Genomic DNA, 13715 nt, shown 5'->3' with positions numbered 1-13715 from the left:
TTCGCCGTGATGATACCGAATTTGCTTTTCACGACTTCGCCGTGTGGTTGTTCGGGAGCTACTACACGTCTACACTTGGTAACCTAAACTGAACTAACCTAAAAACCTAACCTAACCTAACCAAAGTTAGTGGCAGTTATTTGTTTTTATTTACAGTGTGGTCAATGTTGCAACTTTGGGCGCGGGCTCCGATATTTAGCCGGAGGTATCCTCTCTATATCCACTCAGCTGCCGATTGCATCGGCAAAGTCAGTGGCAGTTTCCCGATAGGGATTTATCGGCAAACGACCCTGTCCTCCCACCCCCCACCCACTCTACCCACCTCCCACTCAGGACGGGGGGACGACGTCTCTTTTCTTCTACGGCTCGATAGCTGTTTTCGGGGTTTTTTACTCGATTTCTCTCTGGGAGGTGGCGCTGTTCCTCTCGGAGAGATAGGGAAACGATTTTCGTTTGGGGGGTTCCATTGTTCTTTTATGCGATTTGCTGGGGTTTTCGTCACGGTATTCAAATTGCGACCGTCTTGTAGAGGGGATGCTTTTACATTGCAACGTCGTGATCCCGCTTTGATTGAGATAATTGGGTCGGTGTGATTTAAATGTAAAAAATAATCGCTTATTTTTAGTTAGTTTTTCTCCCGACAGGTGGTTCTGACGCCAATCCATAATTCAAGGCCGACGAACTTCAACTTCAACGCGGCCTTGGATTGGATTCAAAAACAAAACAAAAACAAAACAAGGCTGGCTGCTAATCAATCAACTGAATCAAGGCAAGTTTAAAGCAAAATGTAGTCAAATTTTAAATAATGTAGGTAGTATAATCCTTTGATTGTAAATTATTTTCCCTACTACGTAAAGCTGGTACAATAGCCGTACGGTTTTTTATATACCGAAAAGCATTCATTCATCATGGAGTCCAGGTATAATTAAATTCTGTTGGTCTCTTATTGAAATAAAATTGTCCTTACTTAACGAAATTCAACTTTGGATATATCAAAGGATGATTTACGATGTGATGGTAGAACAATGCTGGATTACCACCCTATAATTCTTGAAACTACATTAGTTTCCAATGCCAGTGGATCGGCAAGGCTGAGACTTGCAAACTCATCAACATCTGGAAAATGAAATTTGCAAATTCCTACAAAGATCCTATGCTTCAGGTGATACAATTAATTTATCTCAACTTTCTTTATTGACACGACAGCAATGTTGGGTCATGTATGTTGACATATTGCTATAGCTGATGTGATATTTCCACCAGTCCTGATGTATCAACACTGGTGCAGAGTCTACAACAAGCCATGGCCCTTGAAGCTGAATTCCAACCAAAGCTTCAACTTCTGTCAACACTCAACAGCCAGCAATACAGGAGTAAGTATTCTGTAATGCTTCTTCTATTGAGAATTCAAACTAATTTGTAATTTGTTGTTTGCGTTTAAGGAAAGCGGTGAAATTATGTGTGCAATGAGGGATGGAGCTGCTCATGTTCATCGCTGCATGAAAGTCTGGTATGATCTTCCTTATGCAGTTCTTCTGGATGCTCTCAACATGATGGACTGGTTCATGAGCCGCATCAAAGCACTCCTAAACACCTCTCATGCATAGCAATCAGCTCCTTCCATCTAGCAGCTTGCCAATGGGTGGAGAGGATTAAACAGAACAACATTGAGGTATCTTCCATTCAGAGTCCATTGTAGGTATGTTGACAGTTTTAATTGGCTAGTATTCAGGTTGTCTAATAAATTTTAATTAATAGATTGTTCCTGAACCTCAATATCTGGTAACGATATCTTAATGTAAATGTACCGCCGGAGACATCAACCGGATGGAAAAAATTGTCGAAGCCAAGTTAGCTTGTCTACCCCAAGAAGAACCGGTCACGACCTTAACATTCCTCAACCTGTATCACTCACTTCTCTCGACGACTTTACCTGCCGCTCTTCAGCAAGACCTTCTTATTCTTTCATGCAAGCAGGAGACCATTTGCTGTGACGCAAAATAATGCTGCCTTTCCCTCATCTCTTTTGGCTTACGTCCTACTGTTTGTCGAAATGAAGTGTCACCAGCCGGCCATCAAGGTTATTATCAGAGACGTTTTACTAGAAATTCAGCGACTTGTTAAGGTATTTAGTGGTTGTGCTTGTTTGTTGATTCCAATTTTGTAATGCTGATATTTTACCTCTAGGTCAAAGATGACTAGTTAAAGGAGTGTATAAGAATGGTCACTTCGGCAATGGCACCTTACGATGGCTATGCCCAAAGCAATCCGTCTCATCGTCAACGACTTACCTGGAAGTTGTCCTTTTTCTAATATTTCTTTGCCTTCTAAATCATTTATAATAAGTTTTGCCTTTAGAAAAGGAAAATGCCTAACTTTTTCTAGTCCTATACCACTTACTGGTTGAGCCTGTGTAAATTCGGGTCTCAATGATATATGATTACCACTCTTAACAAGAAAACTATATATTTCTTTACTCACTACATCAGAAGTTTCTCCAAGTGTGCGGTCGAAAATGTTAGTCAAAATTCCCTTCATAGATAAGAGAAATAGAGCCGTAATTTCATCCTATAAACGTTCAATTAATCTATCAAAAATCTTATCTTGTTTAGGGTGGTTATTAACCTTATATGTTATTTATATAAATTTAAATACTATAAATAATGGTTCGAAATTAACTGAAAAAAGCAACAAGACTTCTGTAATTTTACGTAATTTCGATGTTACGTCATGACGTCATACGTCGAGTATGACTTGATAACCACCCGAATCAGTAAGTATCGGCTTTGACCTATTCATGAACTTATGTAGCCCACAAAACAATTATAAAAGAAAAATCTCCTGTCCTATTTACAATAAATGCTTGAATTGCCGCTTTATTTGCCGTTTCTTTTTCATACCAAAAGCACTTTAATTCAGACAAGGGGCGATGGTAAAGAAATTATATAGTCAACCTAGGTTACGAAGAGATAAGTAAAGGTGAACTCTTGGAACTTGGAAGATTTATATCATCGCTTAAATGTTATTTCTCTAAAAGTTCCATCTTTAAGAATATCATAGCTTATATGTCTTACAACTGTCAATTTCCCTAACAGCAGTATAATCATTTTAATACCAGAAAAGCTGCAGCATTTTTCTTTTGGTGTTGGAACTACTAAATGGTTTCCAATCTGAAAGTGAAAACTTAGTATTAGACTATTTATTTCAAATTTAAAGTTTTAACCTACAAACCTGCATCAAAGTCAGTACACAAGGAATGTTCTCTGTGTTTAGTCTCTTGGTATCATAAAGATCATCTGAGAGCTCCACATCAGGTTGATATCCGTCCATGGTTGCTATTTTAATAGATGGAATTTGTGTTGCAAAAAAAGAGCCGATTTCTCAGCCAATGACACTGCATCATAAGGGTTCCCTCCACATTCAAGAATCTATTTTAATGCCATTAAAATGTTTCATGAGAAATTGTTGATTGGTGGAAATATCACATCAGTTATACCAATATGTCAACATACATGACCCAACATTGCTGTCGTGTCAATAAAGAAAGTTGTCACACCCCATACTTTCGAGTCAAACTCGCGCGTAGGTTTTAAATTTTTTGGGTGGATTCATTTCGGTTAGCAATTTTTTTTCCCGTTCCTAATGTTATGAGGCTTTTTTTTATCCCTACAAAACGATTAATCGAACAAAAACATCGAACCCAAAGCTAAAAAGACACAAACTCCGCAAAAAAAAAACCCTATCGGGAAACTCGCGCGCGAAGCAAGGGATCGGCATTATTTTTTACAGATTGGACGATGTTACAATTTAGGAGTTGCTTAATTTTATTCGTTTTAATTCAGAATGATCGAATTCCCCCCCCCTTCAGTTGAATTGCCAGTCAATATCATTGTCTCCTTGTCATTCTTCATTTGCCAGTTAATTTTCTTTTTGCTAAAGGGAGGACCCAACGAAAGCATATTATATAAATATATTCAAACGGCCCTATTCCTCCATCACAGAAACAGAGAAGAGCGGGTTAATAAAATAAAACACCGTCACCCTTCATATACTTTGCCTAGCTCAAACAAAGATGAGTGAAATTCACACATTGCCTGCTTGTTATTTATAAGTTAGTTGGCCGATTCCAGTTGTTATTATTTCTTGAACATATTCCTCTTGGTCTTAACCACAAAGTTCATTTTTTACAAATGTCGTTTTCACTTCAGAGCTGTCGTAAATTTGAAAAATAACAAATTTCCGTACTTGCTTCGCAAATTTTTCTCCCCTGTTGACATCTGGCCCGTCAATCTAATTGATGCCTTGTTAATGTTCTTCTTGCTAGACCTTTTTCGTTTTTTGGTCACTTTTTTCATTTATTCATTTTCATTTGCGAAGATTTTTTAATTTGCAGTTGATTTGATTGATAATTTATTTTGATTCAGAGTGATTTAAATCCCCCCCCCTGTTGACATCTTGCCTGTCAAACTCATTGTCGTCTTGTTGCCAGTTAATTTTCTTCTTGCTAGACAATTTTGGTTTTTTGATCACTTTTTTTCTTTTTAAGTTGTAAAGATTTTTTTATTTGCAATTTATTTGAATTGCGTGATATCTTGATTAGCCTGTTCATTTCTTATCCGTAGTTTATTTATTACCTAATATTCGTTGCCTGCCCGTCGATTCGTCGCCTGATATTCTGTCCCTCGTTTAATTTTGTTAGAACTATTCGTCTTTTCCCTGAAAGCTTGGTCTGTTTTGTCTCGCGGATGCGTATTCAAACAGTTTAATTTTGTTGTGTACTGGACATCCTAGACCTACCACGTCGACCGCCAGAGGTCTCCCACCCTTGCCACGGGCGATGCGAGAGGCTTCTCGTCTCGACCGGGAGTCTCCTTTCCCTTGTGCTCTCGCGCGTATGTGTGTGAATCGAGTCTCACGTTAATACAATCACGCCGACGTATGCCGGCGTCGACTTACTTAACATGGCGCAGTTGGACTAATCTACGATCCCTCAGTGTGTTCAACGAGTTTCATACTCGTCACCTGACATAATTCTTTTCGTGTGCGGTGGAGAAACGTTGCAGCGAGTTGGTGTCCATGCCCCACGCGGCGGCCATCTTGGCATCTCGTGTCTGTGCACCTCCACCGGCTCTGCCCGTACGGGCTGTGGTAACTATTTATCCTACAGTGTATATTCTACGTTAGGCCTGTATTTCATCACGTGTGCATGGCAGCGGGCCATTTCGATATACATTTTACTTTTCCTGGGGCGGTGACTTTCGCCTCTACGTACTCTACAGTTTATTGAGGCGGTGCGGCCGCCATTTTCGTTTTCTTGCCGTCCCCGTGTGTGTGTGGCCAAGTTTTTATTGCGCAGCGAGTGTCGGTATCACGTGATACGATCTAAACCTAGTGCCACGTCGATCGATCGACATCGATCTATAGTGACAATCCGTAGGCTGCAAGCGGGCTTATGTCCACATCCGGACACACCTATAATCTAAGGTCTTCATCCCGTGTACATCTGCCAACTTCAGACCTGCCCGGGTCGTCACGGCCAAGTACAGCCGGCACAATGGCGACGGTGGACGACGCATTGGACGCGGCAACAGCCGCCGCAGCAGCAGCGTCGGCGGCAGCCGGTCGGATCGCCTCGGTCGAACAGAATCAGCAGGCGATGACGCAACAATTGACTGCCATTACTCAACAATTACAGCTGCTGCTACAGGGCGGCGGTGGCGCTGGTGGCAGTGGTGGAGGTTCGGCTAGCGGTGGCGCTGGAGGCAGTAGCGGAGGGTTGCCCGGTGCTGGTGGCGGAGGCGCAGGTGGCGGTGGCGCTGGTGGCGGCGGCGTAGGCGGCGGTGGCGCTGGCGGCGGCGGCGTAGGCGGCGGCGGCGCAGGAGGAGCGCAACAACGACGTAGAATCGACCCATCTTGTTTAGACAAGCTTCACGGCGACGCGTCGCTCTCCCAACTACGTACGTGGAGGAATCGTTGGAACGATTTCTGCCAATTGAGTCAGCTGTCGACGTACCCGTCCAACGAACAGATGGCCGCCTTCCGGATGGTCCTCGACCCAGCCATGCAGCAGATTGTGGAGGTGGCGCTCGGAATTCCTTCAGCGACACCATTATCACCGACCGACGTTCTGGATCAAATCAACACGTACATCCGATCAAAGCGAAATATCGCACTTGATCGCGTCGTTTTCGAGGACTGTCGTCAGAGCACCTCAGAAACTTTCGACGATTTCTATATTCGTTTGCGTGGATTGGCAGAAGCAGCCGACTTATGTGTCACCTGTTCCGACACTCGGCTGACGACCCGCATCATGGCGGGTATACGCGATTCCGAGACCAGACGGAAGTTGCTCGCGCTGAGCCCGTTCCCGACGCTGCAACACACCGTCAACATATGTCGAAGCGAGGAGGCAGCCAAGGCCAACGAGAAGTCATTGAGCAACGCGCCGGTCATCTCTCACATGCAAACTAGGCACCAAGGGTCAGCACGGCAGACCGACACCAGCAGGTGCGGGTCGTGCGGACGCCTGTCACACCGGGCGGGTGAGACATGTCCAGCAATGGGCAAACAGTGCCATCTGTGCGGCGCCAACAACCATTTTTCTCCATGCTGCCCAAATTCCAAAAAACCGAAATCGGAGCCGGCGGACAGCGGCGGCGCTAGCAGTAGCGGTGGCGGTTCGGCTGGCGGTGGCGCTGGTAGCAGCGGCGGTCGGTACCACGACGGAAGCCGTTCACGAGCGCATATGAAGCGTATAGTGGTGGGCAATGTGCAAGCCAGCAGGCGACGACGCCCGGCGCCCACCATTTCCATACAGCTGGGCCATTCAACCGGACAGGCAGCCACCACTATTGAGAAGGTGACTCCGGACGGCGGGGCAGAGGCGACTGTTGGCGGAATGGACGTGTTGCACGCGCTAGGATTCTCTGAAGCAGACTTGTCGTCATCCACTTTCGACCTCGTCATGGCGGACAAATCCACCCCGTTGCTAGTAATAGGGGAAAAGGAGTTTACGGCCACGTACGAAGGGACGGCAGCAAGCATCACTATCACGTTCAGCCCCGATATCTCGGGACTTTTATTGTCGTGGTACGACTGCATCAGCCTGGGAATTCTCCACGACGGATACCCAAGGCCATGGAAGAATTCACGTCACGGTATGCAGATTAATTCCCTTCAGACAGCAAACCGCCGCAAGGCACCGTACGTTTATGACGGAATTGTTCCTCTAGATCCGTCACCAGACGACATTCAGCGTATTGGGAACGATATTGCCAGACAGTTCGACGACGTCTTTGACCAAACAGGTTCACTCAACTGCATGGAAGGACCGGAGATGATTATCGAGCTGACGGACGACGCCACCCCTTTCTACGTCAACGGATCCAGGCCCCTTCCTTTCGCCGACCGCCCGGCTGTAAAGAAATTGCTGGACGACTACGTCGGAAAGAAAATCATATGCCCTGTGACCGAACCATCGGATTGGGCGGCCCCACTTGTCGTAACACGCAAGTCTGACGGCTCCTTACGCATATGCGTCGATCATACGCGTCTCAACCGATTCGTGCGACGGCCAACTCATCCCACTCGAGCACCGCGGGACGCGGTGGCGGAAATCACGGGTGACGCAAAATTCTTCTCGACGTTTGATGCGGCCAACGGATATTACCAGATCCCCCTATCCCCCTCGTCGCAGCATCTCACCGTTTTCATGACACCATGGGGCAGGTTTAAATATTTGCGAGCGCCGATGGGGTTGTGCAGTTCCAGCGATGAATACAACCGGCGCGCCGACCTAGCCTTCGAGAACGTCAGCAACACCGTCCGGGTAGTGGACGACCTGCTCCGCTTTGACAATTCCTTCCCGGAACACGTAGCGGGAGTATGCACGGTACTGTCAGCGGCCAGGAAATCCGGTATCACCTTCAGCCTGAAAAAATTTCAATTTGCTCGCACGCAGGTCCAGTGGGTCGGTTTTCAAATCCAACCGGGAGGCGTATCCGTCGATCCAGAAAAGTTACGGGCCATCTCGGATTTTCCGAAACCAACCAACATCACGGAGCTGCGCTCCTTCATGGGGCTCGTCGAGCAACTAGCCGGATTTTCTACAGAGGTGGCAGCCGCAAAAACACCGCTGCGCCCCCTTCTGAGCTCCAGGACACCATTTTTATGGACAGCCGACCACGACCACGCCTTCGACGCGGTCAAGGCTGCCCTCGTGGCGCCACCTATCCTAGCGCCATTTGATCCGGAGCTGGAGACGTCGCTGCAGGTCGACGCTTCTCGGAAGAACGGCATGGGCTATGCGCTGCTTCAGCGTCACGAAGACATCTGGAAACTCGTCGACGCCAACTCTCGGTGGTGCACCGACACAGAATCGCGTTATGCCATTGTGGAGCTGGAACTGGCAGCCGTCGAATGGGCGATGCGTAAGTGCCGCCTCTATCTCCTTGGATTACCATCATTTCAGCTGGTCGTGGACCATCAGGCGTTGGTCACTATCCTGGACAAATACACCCTGGACGCGGTAGAAAATCCCAAACTCCAGCGTTTAAAGGAGTGGTTGTCCCCATTTGTTTTTTCGACCATATGGCGGAAAGGACGGAGCCACTCCATTCCGGACGCCCTTTCCAGGGCTCCTGTGAACGACCCGAGCCCCGACGACGAGATTGCCAACGACGACGTCCAGTCTTTTGCCAGACGTGTGGTAATCCGCCAGGTCAGCAGTATTCAACAGGCCACCGACGAGATGGAGGAGGACGGCATCGACGTGGAGTCTCACCTGTCCGACCCCATGCTGGACGAATTGAGAGCTGTTGCTGAATCGGATTCCGATTACGTCGAGCTCATGGCGGCGATTTCAACGGGATTCCGGACACCACGCAATCAAACAGCCCTGGGCGTTCGCCAATATTGGTCTGTCCGCGAAGAGCTATCGGTAGACGACGGCCTCGTCCTCTTCGGCCGCCGCATCGTCATTCCACGTCCGGCCCGCCGGGAGTTAATCAAAAAGCTCCACGCGGCCCATCAGGGCATCGTACGAATGAAGCGCCGGGCGCGTCAAACCGTCTTTTGGCCGGGCATGTCGAACGACATAACCTTGTGGGTGGAAAGCTGCCAGGCATGTCAAGAGCGACTCCCGCATCAACAGAAGGAGCCTCTAATGCGCGACCCCCTGCCAACACGGGTATTCGAAGATGTTTCAGCTGACCTTTTTCAGGTGGGCTCGCTACACGTCCTCGTCTACGCGGACCGCCTTTCCGGATGGCCCATCGTTCACCAATGGCGCCACGACCCGTCGGCGCGTGAAGTTACACAGGCCGTCATTGAAAATTTCGTCGACCTGGGCATTCCTGTGCGGCTGCGGTCCGACAACGGCCCACAGTTCGAAGCTCACAGCTTCCAGACCAAATTAAGCCAATGGGGCGTAGCGTGGGGCAGCTCTACGCCACACTACCCCCAAAGCAACGGCCACGCGGAAGCAGCAGTTGCAGCGATGAAGGACCTAGTGACAAAAATTTCATCCCACGGCGAAATCACATCGGACGAGTTCGCCCGCGGAATGTTGGAATTCCGAAACACCCCGAGAGAAAACGGCAAGTCACCGGCGGAAATGGTTTTTGGACATCCGTTACGGTCCATTATTCCAGCGCACCGGACGGCATACGCCCCTCATTGGCGGTCAGCCATGGAAGGCCGTGACCGGCAAACAGCGATCGACGCGGAGGTAAAGTTCCGCTACGACGAGCACGCTCGCCCACTCGCCCCGCTATCATTGGGCACCCACGTTCGGGTGCGAGAGCCAAAGACAAAGCTCTGGGACAAGGTCGGCGTCGTGGTCAGCATTGGTCGTTATCGATCCTACCGGATAAAATTCGCGAGTGGGAGCGTGTTGTGGCGTAACCGAAGATTCCTCCGCCCGATGGTAGCTGTTCCGGAGACAAACGAGCAGCCAGCATTTCACGAAGGCGATGGCGCGGGTGACAGCACGGACGTTCAGCACGCGGCAGCCGGGCAGACGGACGGCGAACAACAGGACAACTTCCCGGGCGCGTCTCTTCCCCTGGGCGCCGCCAGCAGTTCGGTTGATACATCAGCAGACGCTGGACGGCAGCCCGTACGTCGGAGCGAACGTGTACGAAAGAAGAGAGTGATATTTGATGTGTAATGTACTGGCTGAATTTCCATTCATGTGATGTGTAACGTACTGGCTGAAATTTCATTCATTTAGTTTTTTTTGGAAGGGGGGAGCATCATATTCTTGTGTTCAGCTGTTTATCTGCGCTTGTGCGCTATAACAGCTCGAGGAGGGTTGTTGTGTACTGGACATCCTAGACCTACCACGTTGACCGCCAGAGGTCTCCCACCCTTGCCACGGGCGATGCGAGAGGCTTCTCGTCTCGACCGGGAGTCTCCTTTCCCTTGTGCTCTCGCGCGTATGTGTGTGAATCGAGTCTCACGTTAATACAATCACGCCGACGTATGCCGGCGTCGACTTACTTAACAAATTTAAGACAGGTATTGTTGTCTTTTGATAAGTTACCCGTCACTCACGTTTTTCCGAGTAGCAATTTAGTCAATTGCATTGTGTTAGACCGTGAATCAAATTCCTTTTCTTCTGTTTTTTTTTCTTCTTATACGCTAATTCTCGTGTTTTTATTGCGAGCCCGAAGGGCGAAGCTAATAATCGCATACGCAGAAAAAAAGTAGCCATGTCACTTTGTATGTCTGTCTGTATGTATGTCCCGCTCCATAACTCGGGTGTTTCACGACAAATTTCGGACTTTTTGGTCTTAAAAATTAGACAAAAAATATGCGGTGCGACCAGAACAAAAATAATTTTATTTACTTAATTAGTTCTCCCGTAATTAATGAAAAACTGTTAAATTAATTGTTTAACGACTGGTGACATCTTGCGGTGGCGACTACAACTTTTTCAGTTAATGACTGGTGACATCTTGCGGTGGCGACTACAACTTTTTCACCTTAGGTTTAAATTCCACTTTCCGTACTTAACGTGCTTGTCATTTACTTAACGTGTTAAGTTTAAAATAACGTGTTAAGTTTAAAATAACGTGTTAAGTTTAAAATTAATTCTTTCTTGTCAAATATTTTTTATTGAAATATATTCTTTATGGATGGCAAACATGATTAAAAACCACCAAATGTCCATAGCATCTCCGTGATGACGCAATCTTTGATGTCCCAACCATGACGCAACAAGCAGATTTGCATTTATGTTTTGTAGTTATTTAACTAAAAGATGGTTATTTTTAAATTCAATGATTGAACTTTATGTGTGTTACGAAAAAATCCCGTTTTAAGACCAAAAAGTCTGTGAAGAAAAGTGTGAATTGTGAATAAGTCCGACTTAACAATAGGCCCTGAATTTGTCATTTAAGACAGTTTTCAACTGGCTTACGATTATCCCTTCGCGGCGAGCTGATAAGCTTGCTTTTCTATCTTAATTAATTTTAAGACTGGTATTGTTGTCTTTTGATTAGTTACCCGTCACTCACTGTCTTCTATTTTTTAATCCATTAATTCTCAGATATTTATTATTAAATTTAGGTAACAAAATGTTTCGCGATACAGTAGATATAGAAGCCGGAGTGTTAGACCCCGACGAAAAAGAAACTCTTTTAAACATATTTAAGCAACTTTCTTTCTCCCTGAAAGTGAAAACAGGCCTACTCTCACTTTTAATTCTAAGTTCTATAAGGTACTATAAATTAAACACTTTTTCAATCAAAAGATTTTTCATTGTGAGAATAAGCAATTTCACTTCAACTGTTTCTGCCACCTTTTAAATACTTTGCCGTAGCTCCAACCGTGGTGAGTGAAATTCACATACTGCCGTCTCGTTATTTATAAGTTAGTAAGCCGATTTTTGTCTTTAATTTTTGGTGAACACATTTTCCTTAGTGTTAAATATGAAGTTCATTTTTTACAAACGTAATTTTCGCTTAACAGCGGTAAAAAAAAACGAACGAATTTCCGTGTTCCTTTCGCCACATTTTCTCCCCTATCTAGATCCCCCCTTCAGCGACTCAGCCTCCCCTCTTGCAACTCAGGATTTTCCCTTGAGGGTGAAGAACCCAAAACAGGTAGAAACTCTAGGAGCCAATCACCGCGTGAGCACAAGTTTTTTTGCTCTGCCCAAGCGACGACTTGTATTATAGTATAGGACTAGTAATCTTGTGCCAGTTGTAAGCTAACGTTACGGAAACATAAGAATTTGGTGTGTTAATGATTTTCCAAGGCAACGTGGATTCGTGTTTTTCGTAAGCGATTTGAACTTTTAATTTTCCCGTCGTTAGAGATTACTTCTAAAATAAACCAATAACTTATCCTAACCTAACCTTTCACCGATTTTCACGGCTTCGACGTGCTGATCCCTAATGGGATTTTTACGGCATGACGGCTCCACTCATGACGGCTCTGCCGTGATGATCCCGAATTAACATTTCACGGCTTGCCGTGATGACACAGAATATGAATTTCACGGCTTCGCCGTGATGATCCTAAATTTTCTGTTCACGGCTTCGCCGTGATTGTTGTTCGGGAGCTACTACACTTGGTAACATAACCTTGTCTAACCTTACCTTACCTAACCTAACCTTTAACCTTACCTAACCTTAACTAACCTAACCAAAGTTAGTGGCAGTTATTGGATTTTATTTATGGAGTGGACGATGTTGCAACTTTTAGCGTGGGCTCCACTCTTTAGACGTTCCGCTTCCGCTTGTAAGTTGTAACTGAATTATTCCTTCACCTATTTTACATCTTGCCAGGGAATCTTATCGTCTCCTATCTTTGTCATTCTCCTTTTGCCAGTTAAATTTCTTTTTGCAATAGAAGGGGGACAGGCAAATAGAACCCAACGAAAAAGGTATACTTTTTATAAACATTCTAAGCGACCCTATTTCTCCATCAAAGGAAGCATAATTTAATAAAGAAACGCCGTGACCCTTTATATACTTAGCATAGCTCAAATCAACATGAGTGAAATTCACGCATTGCCGTTTGGTAATTATAAGTTAGTTGGCCGGTTCCCGTATTTACTATTTAATGAACATATTCCTCTTGGTTTTAACCATGAAGTTCATTTTTTACAAATGTCATTTTCACTTCACAGCTGTGGTAAATTTTAAAAATTTACAAATTTCCGTGCTTGCTTTGCCATTTTTTTTATTTTTTGCTTCCCTGTTGTCTGTTGACATCTTGCCCGTCAATCTCATCTGTTGCCTTGTTAATTTTCTTCTTGCCAGACCTTTTTCGTTTTTTGGTCACTTTTTTCATTAATTCATTTTAAGTTGCGGAGATTTTTTTATTAGCAATTGATTTGAATGATGTTTTATTTTGATTCAGAGTGATTAAAATTTTTCCCCCTGTTAACATCTTGCCTGTCAAACTTATTGTCGCCTTGTTGCCAGTTAATTTTCTTCTTGCTAGACCATTTTCGTTTATTGATTTTTATTTGCAATTTATTTGAATTGTGTGATATCTTGATTAGCCTGTTCATTTCTTGTCCGTAGCTTGAATATTACCTAATATTCTTTCTTGCCCGTCAATTCGTCGCCTGATATTCTGTCTGCCCCTCGCTTAATCGTGTTAGAATAGAGCTATTCGTTTTTCCCCCGAAAGCTTGGTCTGTTTTAGTCGTGGATGCGTAATCAAACAGTTTAATTTAAGACTGGTGTTGACTGGTGTTG

General features: G+C 45.4%; 1 protein-coding gene and 2 long non-coding RNA genes across 5 annotated transcripts; 2 read left to right on the top strand and 1 right to left on the bottom strand.

Annotated features, from left to right (window-relative positions):
• Positions 1–751: 751 nt before the first annotated feature.
• Positions 752–2818, top strand: LOC124202368. 3 transcript variants are annotated; one of them, XR_006878058.1, is made up of 7 exons: positions 768–807; positions 858–919; positions 999–1162; positions 1264–1373; positions 1443–1699; positions 1759–2125; positions 2188–2678. It is a non-coding gene; the product is annotated as an uncharacterized LOC124202368 (long non-coding RNA). The 3 variants fall into 3 exon arrangements; XR_006878057.1 differs by having other exon boundaries at positions 752–919; positions 2188–2818; XR_006878056.1 differs by having other exon boundaries at positions 776–919; positions 1243–1373.
• A 38-nt stretch (positions 2819–2856) lies between these two features.
• LOC124202369 lies at positions 2857–3772 on the bottom strand. Its single transcript, XR_006878059.1, has 3 exons — positions 3497–3772; positions 3232–3428; positions 2857–3170 (listed from the first exon to the last, which is right to left on the bottom strand). It is a non-coding gene; the product is annotated as an uncharacterized LOC124202369 (long non-coding RNA).
• Positions 3773–5554: 1782 nt separating this feature from the next.
• LOC124202946 lies at positions 5555–10501 on the top strand. Its single transcript, XM_046599468.1, has 3 exons — positions 5555–5804; positions 5865–7891; positions 7961–10501. Exons 1-3 carry the CDS (start codon positions 5555–5557, stop codon positions 10166–10168), a joined length of 4485 nt encoding a protein of 1494 aa, XP_046455424.1. The 3' UTR covers positions 10169–10501.
• Positions 10502–13715: the final 3214 nt, after the last annotated feature.

Source organism: Daphnia pulex, chromosome 9 (genome assembly GCF_021134715.1).
Source record: "Daphnia pulex isolate KAP4 chromosome 9, ASM2113471v1".
NCBI lineage: Eukaryota > Metazoa > Arthropoda > Branchiopoda > Diplostraca > Daphniidae > Daphnia > Daphnia pulex.
Note: the sequence above shows the minus strand (reverse complement) of the source record. Positions and strands in the feature narration are given on the sequence as shown.